This window comes from Eptatretus burgeri, chromosome 1 (genome assembly GCF_056783735.1).
Source record: "Eptatretus burgeri isolate ZD-2024b chromosome 1, Ebu_testis_v1, whole genome shotgun sequence".
Lineage (NCBI taxonomy): Eukaryota > Metazoa > Chordata > Myxini > Myxiniformes > Myxinidae > Eptatretus > Eptatretus burgeri.
In genome coordinates, this window is record NC_140961.1 from 4,217,828 (window position 1) to 4,242,250 (window position 24,423).

General features: G+C 42.6%; 1 protein-coding gene and 1 long non-coding RNA gene across 6 annotated transcripts in view; one reads left to right on the forward strand and one right to left on the reverse strand.

Annotated features, from left to right (window-relative positions):
* Positions 1 to 473, reverse strand: part of LOC147033796 (uncharacterized) — a 29,284-nt gene extending 28,811 nt beyond the window's left edge. For 2 of the 3 annotated variants that reach the window (XR_015055427.1, XR_015055426.1), the window contains exon 1: positions 343 to 468. This is a non-coding gene — a long non-coding RNA (uncharacterized LOC147033796). Of the gene's footprint in view, positions 1 to 342 lie in introns of all 3 variants that reach the window. The other variant, XR_015055423.1, reaches the window with a different exon arrangement.
* Positions 474 to 23,306, forward strand: NRBF2 (nuclear receptor binding factor 2). Of its 3 annotated transcripts, none has more exons than XM_085871081.1 (5): positions 474 to 788; positions 7,875 to 7,959; positions 10,018 to 10,058; positions 20,545 to 20,746; positions 22,256 to 23,306. In XM_085871081.1, the coding sequence occupies exons 1-5, from the start codon at positions 768 to 770 to the stop codon at positions 22,900 to 22,902; spliced, it is 996 nt and encodes a 331-aa protein (XP_085727207.1). In that variant the 5' UTR covers positions 474 to 767; the 3' UTR covers positions 22,903 to 23,306. The 3 variants fall into 3 exon arrangements, with proteins under 3 accessions (XP_085727207.1, XP_085727198.1, XP_085727216.1); XM_085871072.1 differs by having other exon boundaries at positions 476 to 788; positions 20,545 to 20,767; XM_085871090.1 differs by lacking the exon at positions 10,018 to 10,058 and having other exon boundaries at positions 531 to 788; positions 20,545 to 20,767.
* Positions 23,307 to 24,423: the final 1,117 nt, after the last annotated feature.

A 24,423-nucleotide genomic window follows, 5' to 3' on the forward strand; every position in this document is an offset into this window, starting at 1 on the left:
TACCACATGGGGATGGGGGTTACTACATGGGGATGGGGGTTACTACATGGGGATGGGTGGGGGGTTACTACATGGGGGAAATACTACTACTGTGGGGTTTGTAACCACCACACTCGAACTCGCCCATTTCGGTTTCCTTGTGGAGTGTTTGTTTATTCATGCAATCTCATGTCAACAAGTTGTGACAAAATACTTGAATACCGACACGTGTTTGTCTCTCGTCCTCGTCGATTCAAAATACAACGTGTAAAACTGAATCGGGCCTGTCGACGCTGAACAATAACGCAAACAAAATTGTTATTATGATTATCTCTTAATTAGAAGCCAATCACTCGCTCTTACCTGCAAACCTAAACAGCGTCAAACCTGACCGCCCCGCCAGTTTACATCACGTGGCATGACGTCACGCTTCACGATATCCAATGAGCAGAGAAGAAGCGATGACGCAAATGGAGACGCGTCGTGTCGGGTTGAAGGGAAAGCTTCAAGAAAATCCCACAACATAAACCTTTCGAATTCAAATGAACAAATGAGGATCAATTATTTAACAAATAATAATGAATAATTCCTCATTCAACGGATGGACGCTGGATTGTAAATACGGAATGTAATGTTATGCGTGCTGACGTCATTGTGCCGAGTCGGGCCTCGTCATCGCAGGGAAGCGCCTCAGCCGCTCCGTGTTGTGTTCGGTAAAACTACAAACACATTCAATGATCGGGTGAAGGGAGAGAGAGAACCTGTTCCCCTCAAGAACTTGGCCGGCCATGGACAGCCCGCTTAATTTGGTGAGTGTGTGCGATGAGCCGATTGCTCCGCGAAGCTCCGTTGGTACTCACAAACATTATCGGTTGTTACACACAAACATTATCGGTTGTTACACACAAACATTATCGGTTATTACTCACAAACATTATCGGTTATTACACACAAACATAATCGGTTATTACACACAAACATTATCGGTTATTACACACAAACATTATCGGTTGTTACACACAAACATTATCGGTTGTTACACACAAACATTATCGGTTATTACTCACAAACATTATCGGTTATTACACACAAACATAATCGGTTATTACACACAAACATAATCGGTTATTACACACAAACATAATCGGTTATTACACACAAACATTATCGGTTGTTACACACAAACATTATCGGTTGTTACACACAAACATTATCGGTTATTACACACAAACATAATCGGTTATTACACACAAACATAATCGGTTATTACACACAAACATTATCGGTTGTTACACACAAACATTATCGGTTATTACACACAAACATTATCGGTTATTACACACAAACATAATCGGTTATTACACACAAACATTATCGGTTATTACACACAAACATTATCGGTTATTACACACAAACATTATCGGTTATTACACACAAACATAATCGGTTATTACACACAAACATAATCGGTTATTACACACAAACATCGGTTATTACACACAAACATAATCGGTTATTACACACAAACATTATCGGTTGTTACACACAAACATAATCGGTTATTACACACAAACATTATCGGTTGTTACACACAAACATAATCGGTTATTACACACAAACATTATCGGTTATTACACACAAACATTCTCGGTTATTACACACAAACATTATCGGTTATTCCACACAAACGTTTTTGGTTATTACTCACAAACATTATCGGTTATTACTCACAAACATTATCAGTTGTTACACACAAACATAATCGGTTATTACACACAAACATCGGTTATTACACACAAACATAATCGGTTATTACACACAAACATTATCGGTTGTTAAACACAAACATAATCGGTTATTACACACAAACATCGGTTATTACACACAAACATTCTCGGTTATTACACACAAACGTTTTTGGTTATTACTCACAAACATTATCGGTTATTACTCACAAACATTATCGGTTATTACTCACAAACATTATCGGTTATTACTCACAAACATTATCAGTTGTTACACACAAACATAATCGGTTATTACACACAAACATCGGTTATTACACACAAACATTATCGGTTATTACACACAAACATTATCGGTTATTACACACAAACATTATCGGTTATTACACACAAACATAATCGGTTATTACACACAAACATAATCGGTTATTACACACAAACATCGGTTATTACACACAAACATAATCGGTTATTACACACAAACATTATCGGTTGTTACACACAAACATAATCGGTTATTACACACAAACATTATCGGTTGTTACACACAAACATAATCGGTTATTACACACAAACATTATCGGTTATTACACACAAACATTCTCGGTTATTACACACAAACATTATCGGTTATTCCACACAAACGTTTTTGGTTATTACTCACAAACATTATCGGTTATTACTCACAAACATTATCAGTTGTTACACACAAACATAATCGGTTATTACACACAAACATCGGTTATTACACACAAACATAATCGGTTATTACACACAAACATTATCGGTTGTTAAACACAAACATAATCGGTTATTACACACAAACATCGGTTATTACACACAAACATTCTCGGTTATTACACACAAACGTTTTTGGTTATTACTCACAAACATTATCGGTTATTACTCACAAACATTATCGGTTATTACTCACAAACATTATCGGTTATTACTCACAAACATTATCAGTTGTTACACACAAACATAATCGGTTATTACACACAAACATCGGTTATGACACACAAACATTATCGGTTATTACACACAAACATTATCGGTTATTACACACAAACATTATCGGTTATTACACACAAACATTATCGGTTATTACACACAAACATAATCGGTTATTACACACAAACATTATCGGTTATTACACACAAACATTCTCGGTTATTACACACAAACGTTATCGGTTATTCCACACAAACGTTTTCGGTTGTTACTCACAAACATTATCGGTTATTACTCACAAACATTATCGGTTATTACTCACAAACATTATCGGTTATTACTCACAAACATTATCAGTTGTTACACACAAACGTTATCGGTTATTACACAGAAACGTTATCGGTTATTACACAGAAACGTTATCGGTTATTACACACAAACGTTATCGGTTATTACACACAAGCGTTATCGGTTATTACACACAAACGTTATCGGTATTACACACAAACGTTAAAATGTATGTAAAACACTGGCTTACGTTGAACTTTTGATGTTTTTTTTTTAAGATTCGGACGTATTCATAACGGGTTGGTCGTATGAATAACATATTAGTAACGGACACCGAACATTTTGTTGTCTTATAGATAACTTATACCAACGAATGCTTAGCCTGTTGTCGGCGTTCACAACCTATGTCCAACGATAGTCTAACTTATGCATAGCGCGCTGCACGTATCGCCGACGATGACGTGACGTAGCCTATTAAAAGGCTGCCGCACAACAATTCAAATCATAACCGCCGGAGAAATGGAAGTGTCAACATCGCAGTCACACCTTGGCGATCTTGACAGTGTATGCCGACCTCTGAAAAATACGTCTAAAACGCTGGCGCACGTCGAATACGGTATGGGTAAGTTTGGTATGCGTGAATAGAACGCTAAAGTACGCTATCATACGTCGTATTAAATGGAGTACGTCTTGTAATTATAAACGTGTTAAACATTTTACGACGTACTTGCCGTATGAAACACGTTCCGCATGCGATGGGAATAAGTTGTTCGCACGATATGCCAACGTTGGCACACGTCAATAGAAGTTACTTGTAAGTTACTCATAAGTCAAAACACTCAAGGTAATGGTTAGCGTCAGTGTTTCAGACTCCCTGGTTTTTTTTTTCTTCGGTATGACTGTGATGTTGACACTTCGATTTCTAGTGCGGTTATGATTTAAATCGTTGAGCGGCAGTCTTTTAATTATATTATATTATAACTGCACTACAAATCGAAGTGTCAACATCACCGTCATACCGAAGGAAAAAAAAACCAAAAAAAAAAACCATGGAGTCTGGAACACTGACGCTAACCATTACCTTGACGTGTTTTGACTTATGAGTACCTTACAAGTAACTTTTGTCGACGTGTGCCAACATTCACATATCGTGCGTACAACACGTTACTCATAGGTTAGAAATAAGTTTCGGGTACGCTAAACATTACCTCGACGTGTTTCGGCTTATGAGTAACTTACAAGTAACGTGTGTCAACGATCGCGTAACGTGCCTACAACTTATGGCCAGCGTTATGCGGAACGTGTGAGTCATACGCTGGCATAAGTCTTAAAATTTCAAGCATGGAAAATTTGAGGACAACCGAAAAGTACGTTTAAAGCCAGCGTACAACGACGTATGGCAGTGTTTTTCAGCGTGCTCTTAATGTTATCAAAACTTACCCATAACATATTCGACGTGTACCAGCGTTTTACACAAATTTTCCAAAAATCAGCATAAGCTGGCTAAAATGTCAAGGTGTGACTGGTAAAACGTCAAGGTAACCGATAAAGAAGGCCTTTATCGGTTATTACACACATACTTTATCAGTTGGTACACAAACGTTATCGGTTGTTACACACAAACGTAATTGGTTGTTACACACAAAGGTTAGCGGTTGTTACACACAAACGTTATCGCTTGTTACACACAAACGTTATCGCTTGTTACACACAAAGGTTATCGCTTGTTACACACAAACGTTATGTTGTTGGCATCTTTGATTTTTGAAAGGCTTCCTAGTTCTCTCAGCATGTATTTTTTCTCTGTTAGTGACATTCTCCAATGAATTGGTGACGTTTTGTGTCACACTGAGTATAATCGTGTATTAGTCACATTTGCGGGTAGAGAGATAGAGAGATAGAGAGATAGAGAGATAGAGAGATATAGAGATAGTTTTGTATGTTGTGGTCCATTGTAAAGTGGAACGGCACTCTGGAGAGCACATACCTCCACAAGGCTGAACAGTTTTAGTTGTGTATCCACTGACAGGCCGTATCTGGATCCAGACCTGAACTAAATTATAATCCGCTTATTCACGTCACCGAACCAACTCATCCACTACGTTTTGTCGTAGACCTCATATTCATACCTCATACCGAACCAACTCATCCACTACGTCTCCACTATGCGTTGGAGATACGTTACTCATAGGTTAGAAATAGGTTTCGGGTACGCTAAACATTACCTCGACGTGTTTCGACTTATGAGTAACTTACAAGTAACGTGTGTCGACGTGTGTCAACGATCACGTAACGTGCCTACAACACGTTACTCATAGGTTACAAATACGTTTCGGGAACGCTAAACATTACCTCGACGTGTTTCGACTTATGAGTAACTTACAAATAACGTGTGTCGACGTGTGTCAACGATCGCATAACATGCCTACAACACGTTACTCATAGGTTAGAAATAAGTTTCGGGTAAGCTAAACATTACCTCGACATGTTTCGACTTATGAATAACTTTCAAGTAACGTGTGTCAACAATCGCGTAACGTGCCTACAACTTATGGCCAGCATATGCGGAACATGTGAGTGATACGCTGACATACGTCGAAAAATTTTGAGCATGTTAAAATTTGTCGACAAGCTCGTCGTACTACGACGTATGCCAGCGTGCTCTTAACGTATACAAAACTTACCCAAAACGTATTCGACGTGTGCCAGTGTTTTAGATCAATTTTTCATACGTCGGCATACGCTGGCTAAATCGTCAAGGTGTGACAGCCCCTTTATGGGAGCATCATTGTCATCAAACCAGTGAGCATGCTTCCTTTGGGGGTTTTCTCGAGTTTCAAGAGCAACTTGACACAGTGGCTTGCTGAGCTGATCCCACTGGTTGTTGATGTCACCATCCAAATGTAGGCCAGAGAGGGCAGTACTGTATTGATGTTGGCAGCCAGTTTTACTTGGGCTTCTGGATCTTTCAGTTTTGAGGTGTTGAGCCTTGCTTTAGGTTGAGGGCTTTTTTCTGGGGGGGGGGGGGGGTGGGGGGTAGGGTTGCTGTTGATCTCAACATTGTCAACATTGATGTTCAGCTTGCATTTACTAGGGAAGAGGAACTGGTCTCCAGAACAGTTTTCACCCGTCATGGCTCTGGGAGAACAAACTTCTGTGAAACCCCTCCTTCTGGTAATGATGTCATCGAGAAGATGGTGAGTTTTTGATCGTGGCTGGAGTCAGGAAAAGTAGCACGTGTCAGGCATTTGAAAGTACGTTTGTGATGGACAATTTCTTTTCATTGGAAAGCTGCAGTCATCTCGCATCATTGGCATTTTATTTCCCCTTTCCAAACGAGCCTTTGACGTGCTTCCAGGTCTTATCATCTAAACCAATCCAGGGATTGAAATCCGACATAAGGACAATCTTGTCAGCGTTAGAGATCTTGCTGATGGTGTTTTCCAGCTGCTTGTGAGAAGCTTCGATGTTGGTTTCCGCAATGGATCATTGTCGGGGCATCGGTCGAAATTATGGTGGCATATCTATCTTTGGCTATCTGTATCCTGAGTGTTATGATTCTGTCTGAGATAGGGATTGGCACAGTTGAAAGTTTCTTTATAATGCTGTTCCTGATTGCAAAACCAACACCTTCTTCCCTCCTTTCATTGGCAGTTTTTTCCTGACCAGAAAAAGGTGCATTCTCTCCTTGATCCTGCGTGATCTGCCAGCTTGGTCTCTTGTTCGGCTGCAATGTCAATTCCATACTTATCAAGTTCTCAATCAAACGTATCTGTTCTGATCTCTGCTCTGTTGGATAGAAAATTGTCTGTCATTGTTCTGACATTCCATGTTCCAAGTATAAGAATATTTCTTGTTTGCTTGCTACCGCTGAGAGAGGGTACCTGCCAGCTGTGGTATGCTGGCCAGGTTGTAGATGGAGTGAGCTTTTCTTTTTAACCCCACCTTTTCTACGAGCATCCTCCATGGAGGTAGGCTGTGCTATCCTTGAAAACGGCAGCTTCGACATCCGAGTCGATGCTTCGTACCACTGTCACTCTGCCCAATGTGGACACGACTGTCACACTCAAACCGCAGGGGTGCAGAACTTTGGCTGATGGCTCCTATCCTGCCGAGCCTGCCGTCGCCACCATTGCTCCATCGCCACAGGACTTTCTATTCTCAAATTATTTAAAGTGATGTCAGAATATGCGTCGTCTTCTGTCGCACATACTTCACCCAACTTGCCCTGTGCCCAGTGACGAGTAATGCAAGATGACTGGGGAGGAAGTTGAGTTGCAGTTATAAGCCACTGGCTCATGATGAGCTCCTCCACCTTTGACAAGTCTTCTTCTTAGTCTTGCTGAGTGTGTCACACACCCTCCTGAAGCCCATGTGGGGAGAGGCGGTTTACCACCGTAGTTCCCTTTTGAAATAAATGATTGATATTTCTCCAGCAGCACAGCGCAGATCAATACGATAAAACACATGAATACATATTGAGTCACGGGGCGTCGCTAATGAAATGGTCACGACACACAAAAACTTCCGTTTTGCCTTCATCAACGAGGTCAGTGGGTGAACCGTTGTTGAGCCACTTTTCCCGCCTTTTTCTTGATAACTCCGAAGTTTGAGTTCCTTGATTTGTTACATTTCTTGGGATGCGATAAGTCCATCATTTTCTCTGTTTGCATGATTGGATCACCCAAAGACGGAACGAAAGCACAGCGTTTTCTCTTTGGTATAATCACACCAGCACGTATACAGTACTGTATCCACTTCTCGTTGTAAACGCTTCACTTTGTCTCCCGTAATGGTGGCAGCATTATGCAGCCTTGTTCTCACAGCGGAAGTGACGTCCATTGCATACTTCCTATCACATGCAAAAGCACGTCTGACTTCTGGTTTCATTTGGTAATGTGTTCACAGGCCCACTTGCAGGGAAGGAAAGCAGAAAAGTTCCTTGCCGGTGGAAAGTACGACGATGCAATTGCTTGTCATAAAAAAGCAGCAGGTAAGTGCTGACACCATTCTTGCATTTCAATTGTATTGTATTGCTGAGATGGGCTTGTGGGGATGCCTTAGGCTTTTGAGGTATGTACACTCGCCTCTGAGCTGTCTTACCGAGGTTTGAGTCTTGGCCCAACTATAAGCTCGTCACCCTGATGATTTGCATCCAAGGCGATTCGTCGATATGGGCATTAGGCCGGTGGATCGGTCTGCGAGTACCGGTCTTTGATGGACATTGAAGATCCCACAGCGTCTTTCACAGGGTAGGTGAGCTAACGCCTGCTCCCTGGAAAATTACAAATTCCTGCTCGAACGTACAGGGGGGCACTTCTTCAGCGGCACAGCTGTGCCCCGGTAATCCAGTGACGTTGCAACCTGCAGCCTTTTTCTGCCCATGGAACGAACGAGTGTAGGGATAGAAGGAAGTTTTTTTTTAATGTTTGGGGATTTTTATGCCTCCATTGACGAAGTTGCCGAAGGCATCATGCTTTCGGGTTGTCCGTCCTTACATCCGTGCTAATTTTTCTCTGTTTTCTCTCTAACCTCATATCTGATTGACACAAAATTTTCACTCGATGTGCGACTACTCATGGAGAAATTTTCTCTGTTAATTATGATGTCATAGATCATGTGATGTGCAGCCATGTTAGAAAAAAAAGGCAAAACTTTGGACCTCTATCTCTGAAACCGCTCCATGGGGAAATTTTACAGGTATGATTGCCGTTCCATGAGGAACAAAAAGTTCTCAACCTATGATGTCATATGTCACATGGTTTGGCAGCTATTATTTTTTTGAAGAATAAACTTTAAAAAAATCATCTTCTCCAGAATGGCTTTACAGATCGAGGGGAAACTTCACCCACATATTCCCCAAGCCTTGGGGATACCAAGATGTTCATGAATAATTAATAGGTTGCATGGTCTGGCAGCCATATTGGATTGAACAATCTTTAAAAAATCATATCTCTTGAACTACTTCAAAATTATGATCTAGTAGTGATGGGGAATATATGATTTAAATTTCAACCTGATCGGACGCGTGGTCTGGCAGCCAGAATGATTTAACACTTTGAATCTGGGTTCGGGGATTGAAATCAAACTTGGTACAAGTATGTGATGATTATGTAATAATGTGTAGCCTGGTGTTGGCTTAATGGTTAGGTTGGTGGGCTTGGGATCCGAGGATCCTGAATTCAAATCCCACTCGGCTGTTGAATTAATACCAGGTGGGGTTGACTCTGCCTGTCATCCTTCCGAGGTCGGCAAAATGAGTGCCAGCATGCTGGTATCCTGTGTCGGAGTGACGATCCGTCCAGGATTGTGTCCAATAGCCAAGGAGACTGCTTAGGCAGCACCAAAGCTCTGCACAGAGTGCTCTCTGCACATCCCAATGGATGGATGGATATAATAGTCTGTCAACGTTGTGACTCGAAGAGTGCCTTTCTAGTTTTCCACGTGTTGGTTGAATCTGTAGCTGCCAGTTTCATCAAATTAAAGCTAAGTTTTCCGAACCAGATTTGTCCTTGTTGCACACCCAACCTTACCACCAAGACTCAGATCACCCTCCCCCCTCCCGCATCCAAAACCATGATACTTTCGAACCCCAACCCCCAAGCCCAACATCTTCCAAATTTCCAGTTTTTCCTTCCTGTTTGCTTTTTTTTCTTCTGTGTCCATCTTGTCCACACCGTGTGTCCTCCCCTAACCCTCATTGTCCTCTTCCCCGAGCCTTGAGTGGATACCAAAAAGACCAGAGGAATATAATGGGAGTTTAATCACATGGTGTTCCCCTGTGCATGAGCTGTTCCTTATCCAACAGAAGAGAATCACTGAAAGCAGATTGTTTTGTTTTTTTTTAAAACACATTTGACGATCTCACAATTTGATCCTTGCTTTTGTTGATTCACTTTTTTGTGATGTCATACTGAAACCGAATCATATCAGTTCCATGATTATGTGCTAATATCCAGGTTGGTTCGTATATTTGCCATTGCTGTCATCAACTTGTGCTCAGAAAGAATTAGTGTTTCAACTCGCACAACAACAAATGTTTTATTTGCAGAACATCTTGAGGAAGCAACAAGGCTAACAGACACTGATCAGGTTCGTTTTGATTTTCATTTGCAGTCTTCTGACCTGCCAGCTGTTTGGAATACTGTGTTTGTTGTTTTTTTTTAAAATGCAAACATTTGTGAATGCACAATCGTTAGCCAATCTGTGAAAATACTGAAACATTGAACGACAACTCGTGTGTTGCGGTTTTGGAAAGACCCTGAGTTACATTCAACACTGAGAAGAACCCTGGTTATTTCCACGGTGATTCTGTTTAGTTTGGTTACCCATCCCCTCGTATCAGTGGACAGAGAAATGCGTTGTGATTGGAGTTAGAACCTTCCTCAATGATCTCTTCCTCATTCCCAAACCCTCATTCCAGTCCATTCCATTGGGACCATACTCTGTACAGAGCGTTGGTGCTGCCGAAGCAGTCTCCTTGGCTATTGGGCACAATCCTGGACAGGTCACCACTCTGACGCAGGATACTTGAATGACTGGGTCATCCCAGCAAGCTGGTACTCATTTTGCCGACCTCGGAAGGATGGCAAGCTGAGTCAACCCCCTGGTGAATTAATTCAGCGGGCAACGAGGCTTGAACTCAGGACCCTCGGATCCCAAGCCGCCACCCTAACCACTGAGCCAACACCAGGCTACAACACACCCTCATTCTCCAACTCATTATTCATACCTCATTCCAAAACACCCTTCCTCAAACCCTCATTTTCTGACATCCGGACTCGAACATCCACTCATGCTTCATTTCTAAACCACGTTCTCAAACCACTTCACTTCACCAGTTCTTCGACCAAATAACCGTCATTCTCGCACTGCAATTGTCGGAATCCTCGCCATAGCGGCATCGGAGACCAGTGCCCAGCCCCCACGCCCTGGGGACTAATCCCAGCGGCTGGATCACAGTGCGCCATGGCCAATCTGTGTCAGACGTTGAAAGCGGTCATGATTGGAGACAGTCCAGGGACAATTTAAAAAAAAAACGCCCTGATGGAGTAGTTTGCAGAGCGTTCATGTGCAGTTTGAGCGCAATGCAGTTCAAGAGAAAAGAGCAGTTAAAGTACGATGTAGAACAAGACAACGCTGAGGGCTGTTTGTTGCAGCATCAAGATATATATATATATATATATATATATATATATATATATATATATATATATATATATATATATATATATATATATATATATATATATATATATATATATACTATTTACTCTCCTGTTTAAAGTGAAAAGTTCCCCCTGGTGGACGATTGGAGGAAGTTCACCTTTGATGTGATTTATTTTATTATTTACTCTCCTGTTTAAAGTGAAAAGTGCCCCCTGCTGAACCATTGGAGGAAGTTCAGTATATATATATATATATACATGTGTGTGTGTGTATATATATATATGTATATATATATATATATATATATATATTTATATATACATTTCCAGCAATCTCTGTGTGTGTGTCTGTGACCGCTGTTTCTCGACAACCACTGGTCCGATCTAATTGAAACTTGCCAGGTATATTGCTGGGGACCTGAGGATGTGCCTTTTCAAGGTTTGATATTAATCGGACAAGTGCTTCCCAAGTTATGGCCATTTATTTACCAAACCAATGACAAGACACGTTGTTGCGTGGGCGTGGCCGATGGGGAAGGGAAGCTCAGCCACGTTCCCCATTACGGGTTACAATGTACGGGCTTCCGGATAGTGATGACTTCGTGTATTCGAATAATTTCTCGATTTCTTATGCACATTTATAGATAAACACAATGCCTCAAGTTATGATCGTTTTCATATTAGACGGTGCATAAATTTCGGTAACATCAGAGTGCTGGTATGCTCCGAACCAGGAAGTAAATTTTTTTTTTTCTCTTCTCTTCTCTTTTTGTTTTTCCTTGCCATGACATTGCGAAAAGGTAAAATACGTTGGCGCTAATTGAATAATTGGGTATTAAAACTAAATTGCGAATAATATGCGAACTTCCGGGCCACGCACGTACGGGCACGTGAGAGCGAAGAAACGGCCTGTGTGGTTGTTGTTTGTTGCTTGCGGTTTGAATATTTATTTATTAATTTTTTTATTACTATTGTTATTTTTTAACGGGCACGTACTAGTATTTTAAATTATTATTATTTAATGATTTATTTATTTATTTCGCTTGTCTTTTTACTTGTTTTTTTTTTTTTTTTGCACCCATTTTGAGGTTTTCCATGAACCCAGTTCACTTCTTGCCATGAGTTTCTGTTTAGTTCTGCAGAGGTGCATACCGCCAACAAACGAGTGTCAGCTACGTAGCCATCTGTGTGTGACCTGCATTTTGGATGTAACGATGTGTTAAAATATCGAAGTATCAAGATATTGTTATGCCTCAGCAGATGAAGTCGTCCGAGGCATTATGTTTTCGTGTTGTCCGTTCATCCGTGCGTCCATGATAGGTTTTTGTTACTGCAATAACATAAGAATGGCTGTGAAGGGATCAAATTCAAACTTTGTACAAGCATATATAATGAGGTGAAGATGCACTGATTAGATTATGGGATCAAGAGGTCAAAGGTCAGAAGTCATATCAGGTAAAAATGGGATACACAAGAACAGCTGAAGGGATTTCAATCAAACGAAGTACAAGTATGTATATGCCTCCGTCAGTGCATCCGTCCATGATAGGTTATTTGTTGCTAAAAGGTCAAAGGTCAGATGTCACATGTAAACTGTTTATGTGATGCCATTGGCTATGGGATTTGAACGAAATTAAGTACATGTACCATGATACACATGAACGGATTAGATATCGAGGTGAAATGGTCTTGAGGTTTTAAGTCAAAGTTCGAGTGAGCGGACCTCATGTGGGTAGAGGCATATCAATTCACATCTAATTATGTGTACTTGGTGATGATTTTGTATGAATCGTGATTGTGACATTTTCATGTGGCATTATTGTTCCAATATAACTTCGTACAGATTCCCGAAGCACATTTTATTTTGTCATCGCAAAGATATCGGCACCCTGAAGCGATTTTGGGAGTTTTGCTTTCTTTGCCTGGCATTTAGTTCGATGTTGTTGTAATTATCACGCTTTGTGCAGCATCAGTTGGGGCGATGATGTGAATCCATGTCAACATGGTGTTGAAACCTCTTTAGATTTCCTGGTTGAACAACAATCAATGCTGCACAGAGGGTGTGTGACTTTTCCTTGAGTGTTTCGTATCAGCAGTGCTGCAATTGGCAAGAAGGTTCACATTATTGCATAGTAGAGTCATTACCTCCACCACAGAAGGTGGACGGAGGTTCTGTTTTTACCTCTGTCTGTCTGTCTTTGAGCAGGATATCTCAACAAGTTATGGAAACATTTGGGATGAAAATTGGTGGACAGGTTGGGTGTGCGACGAGGCTAAATTTATTTGCTTTTCCTTTTTACGATCCTGATCCGGAGACGACATTTTTTTTCTTATTTCTGGAAGTTATTCTTTATCATTGAGTGATAGGCTTAAAAACGAAATATAGCATTATGTTGTTGTGGATCCGGGGTGGCGGGATTCTCGCTTGACTCTTGGCGCCACCCTCACCACCGCTGTCTCCGGGGTTTATAACGCCGGCCGGCTCAGCACAGGCCTCGGGTCACGCGTCTTCAATCGCGATACCAACGTAATCCTTGTACCTTACCAGTTGGGGAAATATAACCCCGGTTACAGACTGGTTGTGTCAGATGCTGAGCGTTTTCTGCCAGTCTGTAACCATTTTGGTTTTTATGCCAATCGAACGGATCGTTCCTCGACGCGACACAAATGAATCCATAGCGGCAACTTCATACGAACCAACCAGATTTATTGGGGAACATCGGGGAACACGACACAAGCAAACCATTCACGACAATGTTTTTATTAACAATCTTTAACCCGTTCTTAACCATGGAACTACGGACTACAGGTTTTGAGGGGGGTCCCTACCGAGATATGCCTTAAACAACGTGCAGACAAAGATAGACAGACAGAGAGCATGCATGCAAGACAAGACAGAGTACTTGGTGATGTCTCATGGATGAGAGAAAAGTGTCATAAAGCACGAATGTCACTTGTAACAAGCGGATGTCCACGGATTCGAGCCCCCAGCTCGAACGCGCCGCGTGGCAAGATGGCGGCGCCGCACTCCCTCTTTTCCGCACCGCACGCGGTCTCCGTGCACTCTGCCCCTGCATAAGGTCGACGATGGGCCTCAGCTGATCCCTCTCAAGGTCCAGCATACAAATCTAGGCCTGGCCTGTGCACCAGACAAGGCCCAAATCGAGGTGCCGGGCTCCGGCAAGCGGATTGGCAAACATGTCGAGCCGTTGGTGCGAGCAGGGACCGTCAGAGGCTCCGTCGTTTCCTCTCTTACCTTCCCGCCTCGAAACCTGACTTCTCAACTCTGTCCTCTCAGTTTCTTTCTGTGTAGAATCACCTTTTCTTTCCTTTTCCACGCTCGCCACTCAAAGCCGGCTGCCGTCTCTCTCACGGCAGAATCACCCCCTCATAAGAGTCGATCGCCGACTCGACGTGCCTCTCCCTCTGCCCCGAAAAGGCAGACTCGACGTGCAGGCCGCCTCTCTTACGTTCGCTCGCTTCGAAACGCGAGCACGCCTTCCTCAGCGACTGTTCGCCCCAAAACTGAACCCCTTTTCCTTCCAGTTTCTCTTTCGTTCGCTCGCTTCGACACACGAGCACGCCTCTCTCAGCGAAGCCGACAAACTCCTCCCCTTAGCTTCACTTCCTCTTTTTGGCCACACCCTCTCAGCCGACTGGGCGGGGCCTCGTCCGGGATGGGGAAGGGTCAAGAGGGAGCTCTTGTTCCACCACCACTGCACAAACAATAAAACAGCCTCTTATATCTCCCGACACGCATGTAACGTCCATTTTACCAAACAACCTCGCTAAACAGCCATTTAATGGGGGATCTGAGCTAATCCTATATTTAGTAGTCCAATAAGGGCCATTTCCGTAACAATATTTCAACTTGTGGATGGGTTGTGTAGTTGACAAGAACAAGCCGATGAGATTTTGGTTGAGATCCGACCTATCAGTGGGCTACAAAACGTAAACTGTTCAGCCTTGCAGAGGTATGCGCTCCACCGACTGCTGTTCTAGTTTATCAATGTCAACATATACATTTAAAAAATACAGTATAACGTCATAAAGATCCTTCACTTGCATTGATAAACACTCGATGGTAATTTAAAAAGTTGAGACCTATTGGAAGCAGAGTTGTATGAATAATCTGTTGATAGAAAAGATAGCGCAGCAATGTATAGAAATTGTTATGGCACGGGGTTCAGAGTTCGCCATGAGGGAAAGCCCCTCGGGTTCCTTCCGAACGCCCGGTCTTGAGGCCACCAGCCACAGATCACTCTGCGATCCTGGCTGGTTGCCAAACAAACACGAATATTAATTAACCTCATCAACTCTAACAGTGTTATTTGTCAAACTCTGTTTACTGAAGGAGATGACTAAATTAACCGAGTTCCGTGCCCTTAGCGCACACTCTGGTCACTGCCGAGCGATACAGTGAGTGTACACTGGCTAATGAGAGCAAATCACGTGGAGTAAAACTTCCCATCTACAGGGTTTCCTTAGAAGCCGGTTACCGGCGACCCGCAGCCGTCTACTCAGAGAAAAAATGGCAAAGGTCGCTGCCTTCTTCAGTGCCGATTTTTCTTTTTTTATTATTATTGTTATTTTTTTTTGTCAACACGAAATCTCTACACCTCCTGTTTTGAAATCCGAGATGAAAACACATTAGTATTTCGATAAAAGCGGGCTTACTTTTACTCTTAGTACTCTCGCCAGGTCAAGCACAACACTGACCTAAAAATAACACAAGCAGCTAAAACACGCCTCCTGCAATAGAGAGTTCTCTGCTTTAGCCTCGTTTTGGACTGTTGGGTGATACCCTGATACCATACAGCAATGACCTCAAGAAAATAAACTTTGTAGGCCTCGCAGTTTCGGTGCCGAAATGATGGCATCAAAACGAAAATCCCTCTTTGACTTTGGATTTTCGAAGAAGTCCAAAGACATGGGAGGTAAGTTTCTGGCCATCAGTAATTGGTCTAAACTTGCACTCTCACGAGTGCGACGTTGTTGTTGTTTCACGAAACACGTGTTTCACCTCGTCCATTTTGAGCTTTTGTCAAGTGATGCGGCTCCAAAATACACGGTCACCCGTTGTGCCTTTTTAATTTATAAAGTAATTAGCCTATCAGCTTAAAGCAGCTTTTGTACATCTTATTATTCGTGGTTATTTGCACTGAAAATCGCCATTTATTCACTGAAGTGAAGGCCAAGTATGAGCAGCTGTGAACTGGCCAACTGAATACTGGTACCGCAGGTACATGCATGTACCATAGACTTGCGAGCTTTTCTTGACGGTATAACAACACGATATTGGTGGATAATGTAAGGTGGAAGTTCAACAAAATTGGGATTGTGACTGTGACGCAGTATTCACACTTAGACTGTTTGATTGGTTGACTGATTGAAGCGAGATGACATCGAATAAAGAAATTATCAGAAAACGAGTGAAGTTAAATACACGTTTATCATTCATTGTCAAACAATAAACTAGTCTAAAGTTATTAGTTTGAGCTGTTTGTTAAATCAAAACAAAACACAATAAAATAATAATAAACAATATTTAACAAAGTAAAATGAAATCGAAGAGGGGAAATATGCATAGAATGAATGAAAGAAAAAAAAAACACCTGTTTTTGTGGAGTTTTCCACCCCAACAGCCTCATAATATGAGAACTATTTCATGTCAGAAATCATGCTAGAATGCATCTCCAGCCATCTAGGATCCCCCGGCTTCCAGGGCCCGAGGCGGGCCCTGGACCCTGGCCACACAGCTGCGCTCGCTTCGCTCGCATTGATGGTAACCTGCTACTTTTTAATGGTAGCCTCCTACTCCAAAAAATAAGGAAACCCCTGCATCTAACTATGCTTGGACACTGTCGGACCAATGAAGGAAAGGACAACTGAGACATATTTGAAATAACAGCCAAAAATTATTTATTTACACACACAAGCAAGCAATCATTTAAATTTAAATGAGTATTTACAGGCAAAATGCACAGAAGAGCAGATGTAACCCCAACACGTATTCTTATACAATCTTATTTACACAAAAGACACAGGGCCATCGTTCAATCCAGGGAGAAGAAGAAGACAAGAAGAACTGAGAAGAAAAGAAAGTTACGGAGTGTGGGGTTAACTCCTTCCCTCAACTCACACAGCCGGACAGGGCTGTGCCATTCCAAATATACTGGGATGGGGGGAGGCGAAAAATGAGGAAAATGAGCGGTGGAGTGGCGATGGGACATGCAGTTGCATTTCTGAGGTGTCCAGAACAAGTGGGCAAGCCCTCTCTGGCCTGGCATCCCCGGTATGCCAATGGCAAAACAACTCCAAAGTTCACAAACGCTGTTTCTGGTGGGTTTCGTCCCCTAAGCTGATTAAGCTTTGTGTCGTACTCTCCACACGAACCAAGCCACATTCTTGATTTTTTTTTTTATTGCTCACTGGACAAGCTTTGAGACAACTCTGTTTCGTACCCTCTTTATCTTCTTCCTCCTTCACAGATCTGGCTTTTTCCATCTCTCTCATACGAGCCTATTTCTCATTGGTCTACATCCGATGTGGGCGTGTCAATGATCCAGCTTGTGGGAAATGCCACTGTTTCTGAGGGAACTTTCACCACGGCCGCTCACCCTTCCCCTCGCACGTGAAAGGCACCGCAGGCACCTTCAAGCCCCTCCCTACACACAAAATGTCCTTTGTGCAGTGCCCACTCTATCATGCATGCGAGATGTGCCGCACTTTATTATCTACGGGAAAAGCATCGCACTTTGTGCCACGGACGTGCCTGTGAGAAGCAGCAGTGCCGCACTTTATTATCTACGGGAAAAGCATCGCATTTCGTGCCACGGACGTGCCTGTGAGAAGCGGCATTTTACCACAAATGCATCAAGCGTCGTGCTTTGTGCCACGAACGTGTGAAATGCAAGAAGGAAGAATGAGGAAGTACAGGGAAGGAAGAATACGGGAAAGCAATTTGGTGCCGGTCCAGAGGATCAATTGTTTACTGCGAGCAATGGGTTGTTGGTGGTAAATAACAGAATGAGTAAATTTGAATGATGAGGAAGAGAGATGCACCGAAGAACGAGAATAAACCTGCGGGTTGACAGACCGATGGGATGAAAGAGGGGTTATTGAATTGAGATTTGGTGAAGGGGATTATTGGTGGATTGAGAAAAGCAGAGGGGGGAGTGGACCGATGGGGTATTGAAAGGAGCAGAAGTGGTGGTGGGGGTGGGGGGGGGAGGAGACATCACGCCAGGGAAACAAACTAACCTCAGCGCATGCCCCCCAAACCCTCAGACAAGGGGTAAAGGTCTAGCTACACATAGATAATTGAAATAACTCATCATCGGGTCGCCTATTTGTCCATGCATGCTCTCTCCCTGGGGTATGTTTTCAAAACCATATATATATATATATATATATATATATATATATATATATATATATATATATATATATATATATATATATTTCTATCATTTGACATTTTTTTCTGGTTCCAGGTTCCCTCGCAGCTGGGCACCATCTCTGCTATGAGAGGCCGTCTTTTATAGCCGAGGATACCTATTTCGTAATTGTCTTTCAAATTTAAAAGTTTTGTTGATTGTTTACCTTGATCTGTTGATGTGATGTATCTGTGCATGTCGAATGTCTTCGCACGTGTTCTCGTGCCCTCATGGGCCTCGTTCGGGTCTGCTGATGTTTCCCCCACTTCCTATTTTTCCTGTTTCTTTGTCGCCCGTGCTTCTTGTCCTCCTCTCGATACGTTCTCTTTTTCTCCTCCATCGCCTCGTTCTTCCACGGGCCTGTAATTTGTGGAAAATATATTCTCATGAGATGTTTGTTTTCGACCCTTTATGCATGCTCGAGATTAGATCCTTTCGACCCCTTCGACATGAACGACTATTGGAATGTACCCTTTAGAGTTTAGATCATCTGGAACCTTTGAAGCACACAAACTTCTTGCAAAACACAGACTATCCTTTTTTTCCAGCAAGTAATGTGCAAACTCGACCCACCTAGAGGGTGGGTACTCTGCTATGTAATATCTTACCAATTGTGAAGAAGGGATGTGAGTCCAGAGGAGGGTGGAGTGAGAGGATGTGAGAGGGGAAGGTGTGGGAGAAGGGACCCAGCAATGCCGGGTACCTTTGCTAGTTGTACGTATAATTATATTAAGTGTGGTGTTGGTCTAATGGTTCGGGTGGCCGGCTTAAGTTCTTAGGGTCTTGAGTTTGAGCCCCTCTCCTGCCGTTCAAACATCAGGTGGGTTGACTCAGCCTGTCATCCTTCTGAGGTCGGCAAAATGAGAACCACCTTACTGGAAACGGAGGACACTGCATCAGTGGCACAGCCACACTCCCAGCAATGATGCATTCAGCAGCCACAGGCTACATACGAAGTCATGATAGTGATATATAAAACAAGAGTGTGTCGTTTTGCACCGCATGTGCACCTGTACTATTGATCATCCAAGTTATTATTCCTCTTTTTTGAAATGTTTTGCTGCAAGATTCTGCACGGAGACATTGAATGTGAAGCAAATGGAAGACGAGTTGAAGGGTGGCAGGCAGATCTGATTTTGAACTTCTTCGTGTGTTGACATTGGCAGATACTAACCGGGTTGGTTTAACGACTATAACCGAATCAAGTTCAGTCTTGCTGTTGCATCTGATGGCAGCCACGGCACGACGGCGATAGCAGGAGATAATTTTTGTGACCAATCTGCAATGAGGGTTGAGTGTAGGTAGTTGTGTTAAAGGGGAGAGTAGCTGGAGTCCTGATTTTTTTTTCCACGGGTTTCTTGAGGAACACATCCCAGAGATGCTCAGTCAATTTGGTGTGCAGAGACGTGGTTCTTCCAACTGGGCCTGCGAGACTGTGACATTGCCATCCTGAAACACCCCATCATTGGATTGATACAAGAGCAGCTTGCATAAACCTGGACAGCCATGACCCCTCGGTTTGGATATCCACAGACTATGAAAAGTTAACACGACAATTATTTCTTCTCAAATGGCCTAAACGACTGTTTTTTTTTTTTTACCAGACCCGGAGGTTTAATGGTTAGAGCATTGACTCTGAGTCTGGGAGGTCAGCGGTTCGAACCCCGTCCGAATCATACCAAAGACTTCTTTGTTTTTTTTTTAACATCGTTGACTGTGCGCGAAAAATTGTCAGCATATTTTGTCTTGTGTTATTCATTGTTTCTGTCTTTGACTTCATTAGTAGAATGTTGGAAAATAACTTTGCATCTTGCTTTTAGTGTGTGAAGCGTTTTCTAAAATGGATAGGTTCACATGATTGGTAGTATTATTATTTTTCCTCTTCGTGTTTTCTCATTCGTGTGCAGTGAATGCCCAGAATTATGTATCGATTGATGTTTGAATGATCAATTTGATGGTGTGGTCTGGCAGGCACTGCTGTCTCTGCGTCTACAGAGAGAGAGCCATGTGACTCAGCAACGGATCGTGCAGGAGAAGTGGTGCCGTGCACGGCGCGAGACCAGGTTGCGGGCAGAGTTGCAGCGCAGGCAGCAGAAGGTGGCGGGAAAGGAGGGTGGAGCCGCTTCTCTGGATGAAAGCGAATCTGCACGTGAAGCTAAACTTCCCAAGCAGGGTACAACCGGAGTCGTGCCCCGTAAGGATAAGCACGTTAATGACCTTGTTCCTGCGAACCATTTTTCGTTGAGAGATTTAAATAATATCTCTCAGTATATTTTGGCGAGAGCAAACCTTAAACATAACAAATTGGTTTGTCCCTGGTAGTAGAAGAAATGCTATTATTAACCTTGGATATAGTGGTGGCCTAATGGTGAAAACACTGACCGAGTGTACCAGAGATTGTGACTAAGCTGATGGCAGTATTCTTCAGGGATTATGGATTGTAAGCTCCTGGAAATGAACCTCTTGTCTCAGGAGAATTACTTTGTCAGGCAAAACCCAGGTGGCACATCAATGCCCCCCCCCCCGGTGTGGTCTTCATGTAATGCCATTGTGGTTTGACTCTGAATGCTGTTACGGCAGCTGTTGTATGAATTGAAGTACTCCATATGAAAAGACAGAGCTGCCCAAAATCCACCAAACCGAAAAGGACCAATAAACGAGAATAGCACTCTGTAGAATGCAAGCCTCCGCCATGCTGGGCTTAACAGTTCACGTTTGTATCCCACTGGTAGGCCGGATCTGCATCCGGACCTGAACCAAAATATAATCATCTTGTTCTTGTCACCTACCCAACTCATCCACCTAGTTTTGTCATAATGCATCCACAGCTTTTTGAGACATTGTGGTAGATATAGTCTTTGGCTATATCTCTCAATTGTGAAGAATCACTCAAATATTTCTATTATCCGGATCTTCACCAAAATCGAATCAATTCGCCCTTGTCACACACCCAACCTGTCCATCAAATCCGTCCACAACTTGAGATATCCTGCTCACAGACAGACAGACAAACAAACAGACAGGGGTGAAAATATAACCTCCGTCCACCTTCGGTGGTGGTGGAGGTAATTATGGGGTTGTGGACGTGATCTGTGTAGGTTCAGCGAATTAACTGCAATGCTCGAATTGAAAACTAGTTTGTTGTCAACGAATATATTTGATATTGGGAATGAAGCAGAATTTTTTTTCATGCATTTGAGGAGGAACCTTCACCGAGCAGAGATTTCATCCATCAGTTCAATTTGACTGACCTCTTAGATCGAAGTTATTCAATTAGGACTTTAGCTTCTGTCAATAAGAAAGTTACCTCAAAAGAACTTTGATATAATTGGTGGCTAAAGGAGGAAAAACTAAACGTTAAGGTGAAGGGCGGCACATTTTAACATAACCAGAGGGAACATGCATTGGGACCATACTCTGTACAGAGTGTTGGTGCTGCCTAAACAGTCTCCTTGGCTCCTGGATACAATAATGGACGAGCATTGGGATTGCTCCGTAATTTCTGTGGTCTGTGATCATTTGGTGGGGGGGAGACTTTCAGCTCTGTACATAAGCTATCAACTCAGGAATGTTCACATGATGAGGTAATTAATCAATTTGACACATGGATACGGTACAAACATAACGGGATGAATGTCCTCGACTGGTGTTCAAGCATTCTTGTATATTCTTATACTTTCAGGCGAGCAAGCACAGCGCATCACGCCAGGTAATTTATTTGATCGAGAGCCTGACACACTGATATACCTTCTGAATGGAGGGGAGGGTGCCCTTCAGACACCTGTATCTGGAACCAAAACTTCTAAGACCCCATCAGTACTTCTGGAGGAGCAGGAGGGTCGCATTGCAGAGCTGTTGCGCATGCTGCGCCAAGTGCTTGCTAAAAACGAACACCTGCAAAAGGAAAACCAGCAACTGAAGGCTGAGAATGCCCATCTTCGCAAGATATGCTTGGTTCGGCCACAAAGTAGAGCTTCAGATGGTCAAGCCAATATTTCATCTTTCACTTCGGCTTTTGGAGGTGGCTGCGGTCGCTATCTCGACCCGGATACCCACTTTATCGATGGGCATGAGGTTTGGACGCTCACAGACTCTTCCAGTGAGGCTGGGGGCTCGTGGCAGCAGCTGCCTGCTGTGGGTCATGTCTCAGCCCTCAAACATCCTGTCGTAAGCTTCGATCAACAGAACAGCTTATCGCCGCTCACGGATCTTCCGGAACTGGGCGACCTGCCTCCATTGGAGCTGCCTGCCGAGCGTTTTGACTTGCAAGGCCTCGGCATGACGGAGGCCGAGTGTGGTGTGCATGAAGATGAGAAGACTGAAGCATGACTGTGCAACGAGCGACTTGGAAAGAGTTTGTAGCATTTTGGCATTCGAGTTGCTCGAGTGTTCCGGTGCTGAATTTCCACCGCTGCATGATTTGAAGCTTTGCAATGATTTGTTTGCCGTAATTAAATTGACATGATCACATTGAGAAATGGCCGTCTTTGTGGCTTCCTCGCTTCAATTTTAAAAATGACTTTAGAAATGCACAATGTGGAGGTAGGTATTAGATGTAACGATGAATTGTGATTTTTTTTAAAACATGGATGGTTTGATAATACACTCCTATTTATATTGTTTTATACATTTTTTTTGCAGTGACTGTCATTCGGTATTCTGTGAAAGACAATGGTGTTAAATTTATTGATGAAGCAAATGTACATAATACTATTAAAGTTCTTTTATTGGGATCTTTTGTAATTGTTTCAAAACATTTAAAATAATTTTCCTCTGCTATGATGATTATCACCTGCTTGTCCTGACTTTTGCTGGGAAGGCAACTGCAAACCACCGAGCATAACCCTTGCCAAGAGAATGCGTCTGTACCACCTGCGCTCGTGCTCTCTCACTCACTCACTCTCTTTCCTAAAATTAATTGTTGGTTTAATTGAATGACCAAATATGAAAATATTCAAATTTCAAATCGATCTGATGAAAATTGAGGATTTCCAAAATGTACCTGTTGACCTTTGGCCCCTGCTGACCTTTGACCTCAAAATCATTAAGCTTCGAGCGTATGACCAGCTCTAACATTTTGTGAAGATTGGTATAAAATTGTGACCTGTCGGCGATTGACATACAAACAGACAGAATATCACACACAACTAACCGATATCGTTGAAAAATCTTCGATTTTCACAACTAACAAACAAGTAAGATATTGTGCATTGCTTTGACACTTGCAAAATCCAAATAAACAATACGCTTCCAGGTTTTGATTGGTTAACCAATTCAGTGACCCAATATGCAAATTATGTTCCAACTTGTGGAGTTACCCAGCCTCCAGGTGGGGAGAGATTGCATTGCACATTACTTACTGAAAAAAGTACAGTTACTATAGTCTACATTGCAAGAAGACTATAGATGTTTGTGTGGCATGTGTCTAAAGGGGTCTACGTGTCCAAGTGATATAAAGGTCTGAAGAGTGGAAGTGGTCCTTGGAATCTAAAGACCTCAATGATATTTTCCAATAGTAGTTGGGGTTGAAGCAGTCTAAAGGACGTAAATATCTAAGGGGTCTTATAAGGCTCAAGGGATCAATCGGGTCTCGAAGGTCTTAGAGGTCTAAGTGGTCCCTAAGGTCATGAATGTAAGGGGTCGAGGGAGTCTAAAGGGTCCAAATGGTCTAAACCAGTACTTCTTAACCTGGGGGAAATTTCGGATTTCGGGGGAGAGATTATTTTTCAGGTTGAATAATTTTCAAACTATTTATTGCTTTGAATACGTCGTCCGAATATGCTTCCCAAGCGCTGAAAAATTAGCGGAATAAAAATTAATGCTGATTTTAGGAATGCTGATGTTAAAATA